The sequence below is a fragment of the Nannobrachium achirus genome, assembly GCF_963921795.1.
Source record: "Nannobrachium achirus genome assembly, chromosome: 11".
Taxonomy (NCBI): domain Eukaryota; kingdom Metazoa; phylum Chordata; class Actinopteri; order Myctophiformes; family Myctophidae; genus Nannobrachium; species Nannobrachium achirus.
Window position 1 is genome coordinate 50,762,409 of NC_137820.1, and position 12,726 is coordinate 50,775,134.

The 12,726-nt window shown below is 49.6% G+C and overlaps 1 protein-coding gene across 3 annotated transcripts in view; it reads left to right on the forward strand.

The window, feature by feature from the left end:
* The first annotated feature begins 954 nt into the window (after positions 1-954).
* phaf1 (phagosome assembly factor 1) overlaps positions 955-12,726 on the forward strand; it is a 29,557-nt gene continuing 17,785 nt past the window's right edge. For 2 of the 3 annotated variants that reach the window (XM_080737417.1, XM_080737418.1), the window contains exons 1-4: positions 955-2,207; positions 3,107-3,189; positions 3,599-3,682; positions 5,202-5,245. In XM_080737417.1, the coding sequence (XP_080593543.1) occupies positions 2,144-2,207; positions 3,107-3,189; positions 3,599-3,682; positions 5,202-5,245 (275 nt within the window). In that variant the 5' untranslated portion in view covers positions 955-2,143. Of the gene's footprint in view, positions 2,208-2,351; positions 2,453-3,106; positions 3,190-3,598; positions 3,683-5,201; positions 5,246-12,726 lie in introns of those variants that run through there. The other variant, XM_080737419.1, reaches the window with a different exon arrangement.

A 12,726-nucleotide genomic window follows, 5' to 3' on the forward strand; every position in this document is an offset into this window, starting at 1 on the left:
GCTTAAAGCGCATTAAGAGGCTTTATGGAAACGCCACTAGATTAGGGGGGCAGGTCCCAGTGGACGTGCATAGGCCTACCCTCTAGACCAAAATCAAATCTTTGCTTCTGGGGCTCTCTGGAACAAAATATTTTGCGATGGGGGTCCGTGGCCAAATACATATCATTCTGGGGGTCCTTGACATGACAAAGTTTGAGAAACAATGATAGCAACATACGTTTTTTTCAGGAAAACTTTTGTTTTTGGCCGCGGACACCCATCTCAAAATATTTTGTTCCACGGATGGACCCATATCGCAAAATATTTTGTTCCAGGGACCCCCAGAGGCAAAGATTAGATTTCAGGCTATTCTGCATCTAAGGCCACAGACCCGTTTGGAAACGAGTTTGGGTCGACTTTGTTTTAGGTCGACCTTTCCTGTATTCGAAAAAGGGGACCCCAATTTAAACAAGCCCAACATTTTTCTTGTGGTCTTTATCCTTTTAGCTGACGGTTCGAACTTAGTTGACCTTGTTGTGTATCAGTGAACTGTAGCCTACTGTCCTGTGACCTGCACCTTTTCCTAAGCAAACTTCTAAAACGTAATCAATCAATGAATCAGTCGATCAATACAACATGGAATTGTGGTCAAAATCTAATCCAACGACAGCAAAATATTCAAAGTGTTGGGTCTGAGAGGCTAAATCTCATCAAACGGTGGTCCGTGGCTCAAATGCCGGATAAATAGTGGATCTGGCTATGAAAACGGTTGAAAACCACTGTCCACTGTGTCCAGAGGCTGCTGAAACCATGGAAACCGTCATCACGTACAGTGTCAGCTGACAGAGCAACACGTCATCACGTCAACGTCGCGCACACAGGAAGTTGGTTGATCAGCTGATCCTGCTGTCTGTTGTTGATGCTTGAAGTTGTTGTGTTGCCCCAGTCTCTTCTCTGTTCCTGTTGACATTACAGGCGTTCTGTGTGACTCAGCCAACAAAGACGCAGTGGACATTTATTTAGCAGAACCGGGGGACGTTGGGAGCGACGAGTCAAAGCGACACACCGCGAACATTGAGCGTGACAGAGAGAGCTAATAGCGGACCCAACGTCTCCGTTTTGGAAAGGAAGAAAGAAAAACAGCCAGACGCACACACGGCTCGTCTTTGCTTTCTTTGTTTATGTGTCCTGCCAGTCTGAAGCGCGGCGCTTCGCACTGTTTTACCGTTGTAACATTTTCTACATGTAACTTATTTATATTTGTACTTCATTGTTAAACCGTGTTATTATTATTATTGCCTTGAGCGTACGGGTAGAGCAACAGCTAACCACTCGGCGTTAGTGAGAGAATCTTGTTGACAGGATTTTGATGTGTTTCATAAGCAGCCAGCCAGCGACCACACGCATCTGAACGCTAGACAACTGACGGTTAAGGCTGGGACGGGTCAGTAGGTTTAGCGCGTTGTTATTTATGACCCTTTTGATTTAAATTCGTGTTATTCCGTTGTGCTTGTTAGTGGCTCGATCGACCTGTTGGAGACTCTTGTAGCGACAGGACTGCACCTCGTCCTCGACATTGGATCGTTCCGTGACGATAACGAGCCCTGCAGCAGCAGAAGCAGAGACCTCTCTGGCTGCTCGACGCGCCAGCTGTCTTCTGCTGTTCGATTTAGGAGCTTTATGGTTTGTGTTGGATTTGACCACGATCCACAGTTGGCTTTGTGTGTTGTTTGTAAGTGTCATAGCTGTCAAGTTGCGTAACCTGTTCTTGTGCAAGCTGTCACAGTGACTGAGGCACCTTGTTCCCAGAGAGGGTCACAATAAACTGATGCATCAATAGCTATAGCTTGTTACATCACCTCTGGGTGTTTTTGTGGGCATCTTCTTATCGCTATTTCTGGACCTTTTTTTTATTTTTAATGTCATCGCCTTGTTATAGAGCTGGAGACAAACAGGTTGTTTTTACTGTACTTGCCGAGTAGCATTTGTTTTTACTCAGTTATATGAATTAGGTAGGTCTGGAACAACAAAGTGTACGCATCACTTTGAGGGACTTTGGGTTAAGGCAGATATATCTGGCCTTGTTGTGACTAGAGAGAAAGGGGTCCCTCGTAGGGTCCCGTTGTGTACTGAGGTGAGGTGAGCAGACACCCATTACTCGCCAATGCTGGATCTGGAGGTGGTCCCTGAGAGATCTCTTGGAAATGAACAATGGGAATTTGCTTTAGGTGAGTGTTGAGTCTTTAAATTATGGAAAAATCATTAGAACCACCCTCTTCCAGGACAGGACTAGAGATGGGACGATAAACGATATTATCGTTCGGTTTATCGTGATAAAAACACTCAAGATAATCGTATCGTGGAGATTCAATTTATCATGATATTGTCCGCTGTCATGCACTGCGTTCAATTCACCTTTTATTTGCTGAGCTGCATAACTGGTACCGCTTGAACCCTCTAGAATCGGTAAAAGGTACTTATATATGTACTTGATACAGTCTTTTTTCACTCACTATCAAATGTCTTAGCCAGAAAATAGCCGATCTACAAGCTCGCAACTTGTAGATATTTTTGGACAAATGTTCCGACCCAGGATAATGGATTTTGATTATCACGATAATATCGTAAATCACAGTTTCTTTTGTCACAATCATCGTGATATGAAATGTTCATATCGTCCCATCCCTAGACAGGACAGTTGAATACTTACAGTATGTATACTCACATGGTCTTTGTTTAACCACTAAACCCTATATGGTTGACCAGAGTCCCTCGGGGCTCTATACCATAGTGTATTTTCTGTTATTGTGGGGAAAGCCTTCGCTGAAAATATCCGTGCAGTGTTGTGAGCGCTTGTTGATCTGATATTTCCTGCGAAAGCTTTCCCCGCAATACGGATGCTGGGGTTGAAATGGTTAAAAAAACATGATGATTTAGGAAATAATTAATTTGCAGATCAATCACTCTCTACTCTCTAGTCCACAGATTCATTGAGTCATTATCGTGTTTACCCACGTAATGAAGTTTGTGTGTGTGTGTGTGCGTGTGCGTGTGTGGGGCTATGTATATTACGTGCATTGTGCATGCAGGCATCCATACTTAATGCGTCTGTACTGTATGTTCTCAGGGATGCCATTGGCCCAGGCCATCTCTATTCTGCAGAAACACTGCCGCATCATCAAAAATGTCCAGGTGCTATACTATGAACAGGTGAGATGATTGATGATCATACTGTCTCTTTAATATTCACTCATCCATCCCCTGCCGCATACACACACCCATTCATCACACTATGTGGATGGAGTAACAGCCGGTCCGGGAGGAACACAAAGGACTCTCACATTTGAGAATAAACGACGGTGAGCCTGTTTTAGCATAAATTTCCCTCTGTCCGTCTGTTCCATTTGTATGCTATACTGTAAACTCTTGTGATTCATTATCGAACAGATGCCATTCCATTTACACTGCAGTTGGGCTATGTAGTGTCTTGTGGAATGTGCAATGTGCAACGCTTGTATGCACCAAGGCAAAAAATATACTATATATACATGATGTAGTTGCTTCTCATATTGCATATGTTGGGGTGTTGTTGACATTAGTCTCTTCATCTCCCTTCCAGATGCCACTCAGTCATGACCTCATACTGAACTTGACTCAGGATGGAATTAAACTGCTGTTTGACGCTGCCAGCCAGAGACTCAAGGTGATTAGAACTACATATACATATTAGATACATTGTCATCTGGTGTGTTGTGACTATTATTTGTCTTAAATAGGTGTGAACTGTAATTGTTATAGTCATGGCAAGAGCAATTAAGTGTTCCCCTTAAGGCCCTGACACGCCAAGCTGACACTCAGTCGAGTCAGCATCAGTGGTAGTCTATATGGAGAGGGCTCTTTGTTTGGCCGTTCAGCCTGAGCCGAGTATGAGAAAAGAAATGTCAGAAAATAAAAAACTGCACAGTGCACACACACAATACTGAAACAAAATGGATATCTGGAACGAAAGAACTGACCATTTGAAGACCAAGATCATTATTGTTCAGGAGAGGCCAGCTCTGTAAGATGTTACAGAAAAATGGTTATAACATGCGTGTTATCAGTGGTGTAATAATCATTAGATCAGAGATTGAAAACCAACTTTTAAATTAGCGTAAATCCACAAGCATCACGACACGTTGTGAGCCTGTAGAGCCTGCCGTCTAGGTCTATATTCGGCGGGGGACACCATCGGATTAATAAATGAGCATACTGATTAGCCTGCGCAACCCGCCCACACACACACACACACACACTTTGATTGGCAGGTACACCCATGCAGTCACTCGGAGACTTGCTCACCTCATGAATATGCGTCTCATGCCCCCAACAGCAGCACACTAGATGTCATCATACACACCTCATGCTAAAGGACTGCAATGGAAACCAGCTGTAAGCTTTTTTGCGTTATCCTGTTGATGTGGGACAGATGTATGTACAGTATGTGACATGATTTTATTTCATGATCAATAGGATTTTAACGATTTCCGGTTCCTTAACGATTCCCTCTTAACTGTCCGATTCCTTAATACTGTAGTTCCCTTTTACGAAAAATAATAATCATCGTTATAATAAACTATTCACCTTACAGTTCAATATTACACACACTGCAGATGTGCAGCCATGGTAGCATTTGAATGCTTTTTGTTCTTGTGGAGGCCTCCAGAGAACTCAATACAGAAAAGGGAGGACACAATAAATCACGAACTGATTACCTATATGGATCTTGTGCAGCTGAAAAGGGCAGCACTGCACCAGCATCTGAACTGAACTGTTTGGCTCGTCTTGTTGCATTGGACTACTGCCACCACAGTCCCGACTCCCTTTTAGTCTTTTAAGTTGGCTTGGTTTGTTAAGGCTTTTACAATCATTCAGCAGTCAGCAACGGTGCCTCATCCATGTTCAAAACAGTTTGCTTTGTCTGTCTGTGTGCGTGTGTGGTTATAGTTAGGGTTCAATTGGTCAATGCAATATCCCTAGTAGTTTGCAAAGTGTGTGTGTGTGTGTGTGTGTGTGTGTGTGTGTGTGTGTGTGTGTGTGTGTGTGTGTGTGTGTGTGTGTGTGTGTGTGTGTGTGTGTGTGTGTGTGTGTGTGTGTGTGTGTGTGTGTGTGTGTGTGTGCGCGCATTGCGTACGTGTGTAGAAGGGTTTGTCTTGTTTCTTAACTCCCTGTGTCATTGACAGGTGATTGAAGTGTATGACCTGAGTAAAGTCAAGCTGAAATATTGGTGAGTATGCAGTTTATCAGGTTCAACCTTGAGCATGAACATGAGAACACTTACTGTTTATTTATGAGTGAAAATAGCCCAACCACATTAGGATGCAAATGTGTCTGTCTGCATGCTACAGCCAATACAAAACCGCCAAGAATCTAGACATTCTTTTTGCACTGGGGCTTCAGATAGAGCCTTCATGTTAAGTTGTGTATTATGTCAGTGTGTGTGCATTGGGGTCTCCGAGGTCATAGACACAGAGAACAAGGGTTTGAATCTTCCCCGGTGCATACGACTTGGCCAGGTGCTCCTCAAAAATGGGAAGTAGGGATGTGAAAAAAAAACGAAAATCGACGCGTCGATCGACTCATGCTCACCGCGACTCAAAAAGTACGAGTCGAAAAATCGAAAAATATATATATTTTTTTATTTTTCTAAAGTTTTTCCCCCAAAAATGACTGTTTTAATCGTTGTTCAAAAAGGTTATAAGCGTTAATGTTTTCCAAATGTGAGAGGACCGGGTGTGTGTGTCTGTGTCGGAGACTGTTGTGCATGCATGCGGCGCTAGTCAGGTCGGACTACTGGTTGAGAAACACTGCTGGACCGGGATGATGCGCGCGTCATAGCAGTGCGACTCTATGGACTGGATGCGGTTTGTTTACCTCCTGCCTCTGCATGCATGCTTGACACGAAAGCTCGCTTGTTAATGGCAGCGTCGCCGTTGTGTGCGATGATCACAAACCACACTACTCGTCGTTAACGTTAATGCGACACACCGGGGATATATGAGAGCGAGCGGTCAGCGCTCCCGCACGTTCCATGGACTTATTGTCACTCCGCTTCTAGTCTCTAGAGAACAGACTCCATGCTAACAAGGAAGAGCAATTATGTATTATCATTATTATTAGGGCTTTGATGCAAGTTCTGATGAGTGCAGCATACGTTGTGTTGTTTAAAGTAATGCGCCGTTGTGCTGCTCTCCTCTCAGCTGCTGCTTAGCGGGAAAAAAAGTGAGAAAAGTCGATCTACGCGTCGATTTTCGGCCACGACGCGTCGATTCGCAAATAATGCGTCGATTAACATCCCTAATGGGAAGCCAGGCAAGTATGGCGGTCTCTGTCAATGTGTCAATGTACTGCTAGCAGGGATCAGAACCGGTAGGTTCCGTACGGAACCATTGTTTACTTAGATATGGAAGGATGACCTCCCACTTGGGTAATGACGCCCCCTGGCGATCATTCAGAGAAACTACTTCAGCTCCCGTACTAACGTAGGTAGGAAGGGCCTGTCACTCAAACCGGAGTGACCCGCCTCCAGGCTATATAAACCCCCGGAGGCGGAAGTAACATCCTCTTAATACCACTCTCTGCCACATTCAGTGAAACAGAGGGGCATTACGTGGGAGGTCATCCTTCCATATCTAAGTAAACAATGGTTCCGTACGGAACCTACCGTTTACTGTCAATATTCCAGGATGACCTCCCACTTGGGATTCTTAAACTCCCCTCTAAGCCACAACCTACTCTCATACCCCCACACACCCCTCATACGGGTGAGCACAGCCCAAACGGGCGTGACCCATCACCCAGAAGGTCCCAGGCCCACCGGACCTGGGTGTGAAGGCATGAGAAAATAAAGAGAGACCCTGACAGACCGAAGTCCGCCTCATTCAACTAAATGAAAAGGACAAGTCCGCCTTATAAGTAAGACACACTATATAAGGAAAACACAGGGTCCCCCCAAAGTACCCCAGGTGGCTACATGCCCACCTGTGGGAGGGGAAGATCCGACTCCTCTATGACGTAGAGGAGGCAACTGCACCCAGAACCGAATGCGCTAGCGAAGAGGATTCGATATCCAGGTGATAGTAGGCTGCAAAGGTAGAAGGCGAAGACCAATTCGCCGAAACACAAATCTCCTGAACGGAGACTCCCTTTGCCAGTGCCCACGAAGTAGCCACACCTCTAGTGCTATGGGCTTTAAGTGCCGCCGGCACTTCCACACCCGCACTAGAGTAAGCCAGCCTAATAGCATCCACAATCCACCTCGAAAGAGTGGGTCTAGACACCGGCTTTCTGACAAGAACATTGCCCATTTCTACAAAGAGCTGAGAAGAAGCTCTAGAACCAGCAGTCCTGTCACAGTAGGCCTTCAATGCCCTGACAGGACAAAGGCAATTCAGCCGTTCATCCTCCACCGAGACAAACGGAGGAGGATGAAAAGCCAGAAGAACAACAGGCTCCTTAGGAACCACCATGTTCTTAGGAACAAACTTAAGATGAGGCTTGAGCAACACCTTGAGATCATTGTTCATAAACTGCATGCACTCCGCAGACACCGAGAGAGCTTGCAGGTCACCAACTCTTTTAGCCGTGGCCAAAGCCAGCAAAAGAGCCGTCTTGAAACTCAAAAGTTTCAAAGGCATCCCTACAAGCGGCTCAAAGGGAGCCCGACATAGGTCCCCTAGAACCACCTGCAGATCCCAAACTGGGAACAAAGACCTAGTCACCGGCCTCAAACGTTCAACTCCTTGCATGAACTTGATGACCTCCGGGACTTTAGAAGGTGCCTTGCCCGCCACCCCCAGGTGACAGGCATTAATAGCCGCCAAATACCCCCTAATGGTAGAAAATGCTAGACCACTTCTCAAGCGGTTCTGCATAAATTCCAGAATTTCCTGGGCTGACGCCACATGAGCCACCACAGGTGGAACACGCGACTCACACCAGTCCTCAAAGGCATTCCACCTTCCATCATAAGACGCCCTCGTAGAGGGCGCCTTAGCACTCTGAATGGTATCAACCACTTCAGAAGAAAAACCGGCTGCCAGCAGGTTTAACCTTTCACGTGCCAAACCCACAGGTCTAGGACCTGCAGGTCTTGGTGGAAGATCTCCCCCCTGGCCTGACTCAACAGGTCCCTGCACTGAGGCAGCTGCCAACCCGGTTCGCAAAGGAGAGGGGCGATCGCCGATCTCCACGTGCCCTTGTAGGGAGCCACCAGGAGCATCTCCAGACCGAACCTCCTGACTCTCTCCAGAGTGGGTCGGATTAAGTCGAAGGGGGGAAACGCGTACAGTAGACCTCTCGGCCACGTGTGCGCTAAGGCGTCCAACCCCAAGGGAGGACTGCCCTTCACCGCGAAGAACAACGGACACTTCGTATTCTCCGCTGACGCAAACAGGTCCGCCACTGGCTGACCAAACTTGCGAAAAATCTGGCTCACCACCCTGGGGTGGAGAGACCAATCCTCGTAGCGAGGACCTCCCCTGGACAGGAGATCTGCTCCGCTGTTGAGGAGACCTGGGACGTGTGAGGCCCTGATCGACTTGAGGCGCGACAAGCACCAAACCGTCAATTCTCGAGCCAGACGGTCCAGTGGCAACGACGACAGGCCCCCCTGTTTGTTGACATAAAACATGGCCGTCGTATTGTCTGTCCTGATCAGGACGTGACAATGCAAAATCCAAGGCTCGAAATGCTTGAGCGCCAGGAGTATAGCCATCAACTCCAAATAGTTGATGTGACGACCCCTCATCTCCAGAGGCCAAAGCCCCTGCGCTGTGCGCCCCTCGAAAGTGGCTCCCCATCCACTGAGACTGGCGTCTGTCGTGATCGACTTGTGGGAAACCACCTCGCCAATCGAGACTCCGCTGGTGAGGAACCCCTCCACCAGCCACGGAGACAGGGCGATCGCGCAGGAAGGGGAAACCGTAACCTTCTTGTACTTCAAGGAGGGCGGGATCCCGAGGGATAACATCCATCTTTGAAAAGGTCTCATATGAAACCTGCCCAAACGCAACAGATGTACTGCGGAAGCCATCATTCCCGTCAGTACCATGCAACTCCTGTAAGTGACCTCCTGGCCCACTTGAAAGGAGTCGAGACATTCCCGAAACCTGTCCACCCTCTCCTCTGAGAGACGGGCCGACATGTCGGATGAGTCCAGAAGGACCCCAATGAATGTAAGACGACTTGCTGGAGTCAGCATGCTCTTGCCGTGGTTGACTATGAAACCTAAGGCCTTCAGGTGAGCCAAAACCACTTGTGTGTGACGCGCCACTTCGTGGGCGGAGCTCGCTGAAATCATCCAATCGTCGATGTACGTCGCCAACCTGACGCCCTGCTGTCTCAGCGGGGCGATGGCTGCTTCGGTCACTTTCACGAAAACCCTCGGGCTCAGTGACAGACCGAAAGGGAGTACTGTATACTCGTACAGGCGACCCTCGAAGGCGAACCGAAGGAATTTCCTGTGTGGGGGATAAATCTGGACGTGCTGATAAGCATCCTTCAGATCCACTGAACAGTGGAAATCCCCTTGCCTGACCGACCGTAACATGGTGGGTACTGTTAGCATCCTGAAAACGTACTTCTTCAGGTACACGTTTAGTGCCTTTAGGTCCAGGATGGGACGTAGCCCCCCCCCCTTTTTGGGCACCAGGAAATAACGGCTCCAAAATCCCATGCGGGATTGGGTCCTGTCCAGCTCCACTATAGCACCCTTGCTTAGCAATGAGCTGATCTCTTCTCTCAAAAGACTTGCTTTTAAACCACGTGCTCTGGTATGAATAACCCTGCTCGAAAGCGGGGGTATATCTGCGAACTGTAACCTGTAACCCCTGGTTATCGTTCGAAATACCCAATGGCTCGGGTTGCATAACTTCCACTGGCGCGCACAGCGTGCTAGCGTGTTTTGAGCGAGAGAAACCCCACCACTGTGCTTCCGTGACGGCGGAGCTTTTTGGCGGCCGGACCGGAAGTGGGGAACCTGCGTATCCGTATCCGGAACGACCGGATGCGGAGCGCAAGGGTTCAATAGGCCGCATGGCGGAAACACCTTCTGGTTGTACCGCTTGACTAGCGGAGCTATTTTGCGGCGGGACCGGAAGTGGGGAACCTGCGTATCCGTATCCGGAACACCCGGATGCGGAGCGCAGGGGTTCAATAGGCCGCAAGGTGGGAACACCTTCTGATTGCACCGCTTGACTAGCGGAGCTCTTTTGCGGCCGAACCGGAAGCGGGGAGCTAGCGAATCCGTATCCGGTGAAACCGGAAGCGTTCGGTTTTCGCTCGATAGAGCGACAGGAAGAGCAAAGCGATTCGACTGATAAACAGACTCGCCCACAACTAAAGCATTCTCCCCTGACAGGAGAGGAACTTTTACGTTTAATACCTGCTCTAAGGCCTTTATGCTTGTCCCTTGACCCGGGCTCATAGTAGGCCGACAGAATTTCTGACTCAAGGTTAAATTCATAGCATCGCTCACGCGAGGGAAAATCCACTCGCGCGCATGAGGAACCATATAATTGTTTGACGTTAACATTACTGGTTGCTGATAAAACCTCTGACTGATTAAAGAGTCCTGACGGGACTCCATCATTCTTACAGGAGGCATGCATAAAGGATTCATATTGTCGACGCGAGGGATATCCCACTCGCGCGCTTGAGGAACCACATAATTGTTTGACATTAACATTACTGGTTTCTGATAAAACCTGTGATTGATTATCGAGTCCTGACAGGACTTCATCATTACTACAGGAGGCATGCACGATGGGGTCGTCTGTGCTAGTGCGAGAGAGTTGGACAGAGACAGACTTTGCTCTTTCAACATGTTTATTGTCGACACAGGAGGCATCAAAATCAACATTTTCATTTCCCCGACACGGGGTACCGAAAAACGCCCTCGTTTGGGGGGAGGGGGACCGAGAGACACCTCGGACCCCCGCCCCAGCACAATTCCCCTCTTCAGAGTGTCATTTGCGCTGTCCCCTACCGCGGCCACCGCGGTATGAAGACTGCTGCCTGCCATCCTTGGACGGGCGGCGCGGCTGAGCGCGCTCGGGAACCACAGCCTTGCTGCGGGGCCTGTCAGGCGCCCTGGCTGCAGAGGCTCCCCTGGAGGAAGACGAGTGCTTCTTAAAAGAAGCAGAGCGGCCCCTTTCCTTGGCGCGGGAGGAGCGGGACGTCCTCCTAGCTTGCTGCGGTTCATCCTGTGGCACTGTGGTGGACTCGACGATGTCCTTAGCCGCCTTGAAGAAGGTAACTCTACCCTGCAGCAGCTCCAAGCCCCCACCCATGAGGGTGGTGGGACTGTTCTCCATGTTTATGAGAGACTTGTACATCTCCCCGCGAGGACCTAGAGGCTTCTCGCCCACGTCCCTCTTAGGCTCGAGGTCGACATAGTCGAGCCAGCGGGCTCTCTCAGACTGGAGGTTGTAGTCCATGGACCTGCCCATCCACTTAACCGCATGCCAATTGACCTTCAGCATGATGTCAAATAGAGTGTTCAGTTCAGCTGTGTGCTCCCCCGTGGGCAGACCTTTGACCAGGTCCTTGGTGGAAGCGAGCAAGAGCTGGATCAGATTCAGGTCCTTAGCGGCCAGAGCAGCGGACCGGTAGGCGTTACGAGCCCTGTCCGACTGCAGCTTGTCCTCCAGGACAGTGAACCCCGGCGGGTTGGTGCCGACGGGGCCAACAAACGGCCCGTTTTTAGCTGTGCCTACATCTTTGTACTGGGGTCTGACGGAACTCAGAAAAGATTGTGCCAACAGGTGGTCCAGGTTAGGGCAGGTGGACATGCCTGCCTCCGCACCGCCCACCAAATCCAACACAGAAAAAGGCAGCTTCCTGGGGTCTTTATGTGTCTTCCATGAGGAATGGAGGGCCTTGGTGAAACCTTTCACCAGCGGCAGCCTGGAGAGGACATACGGGGCGGGAACCGAAGGCTCCTGCCCGGGCATTTCGTCATCATCCTCGGCCTCTTCAGAGGGGAGAGGAGGTGGCAACTCCTCTCCAACTCTGGCCAGAGCTCTCATGTAGACTGTGAGATGATCCAGCATTTCTGCTGCAGAATCGACGTCCTCTGCTCCCGCTTCACTCGCTTGACTGGCGGGTGGAGGGGCAGTGGTGCCTGAGGAGGCCTGGGAGCTCCCTGCGGCGTCCAGTTGACGTGCTGGAGCCGCAGGGGCATTACCTTTCACAGTGACCGTGAGTCGAGAACCCTCGTCCTCGACGGAGTCCTCCTCCTCCTCGGCCGTGTATCCAGAGTATTCAGAACCAGAACCCTCGCTCTGACAGGAGCTCAGGTCCGACTCTCGCCTGAAGGTCTGGACTGTTTTGGTGATGCTCACGTCGAGGGGGACGTCCCCGACGGTCACATCCAAGCGTTTCTTTTTGGGCACCGCGCCCGAAGGGGAAAAGGCTACCGGAGATTTCGTCATCTGGATGTTAGCCTTCTTGGTCGCCTTCTTAGCGGCGACTTCACCAGACCCGCCAGCTCCAGTGACAGTGGAGCTAGCTGCGGTCGGTTGCGCGGCAGGCGGTGTCTCATGTAGCACGGCGCCATCTTGACTTGGAATGGCGCGCTGATTGCCAAGCGGATCTCCGGAAGGCAGCGCCGCACCTTGACCAACGGTGCGGGCCGCCTGGGGAAGGAAAGACTGGGCTGTGGGGTTGAGAGCAGTGGACCCACCTGGTGGAGCGCAGGCCCCGAGG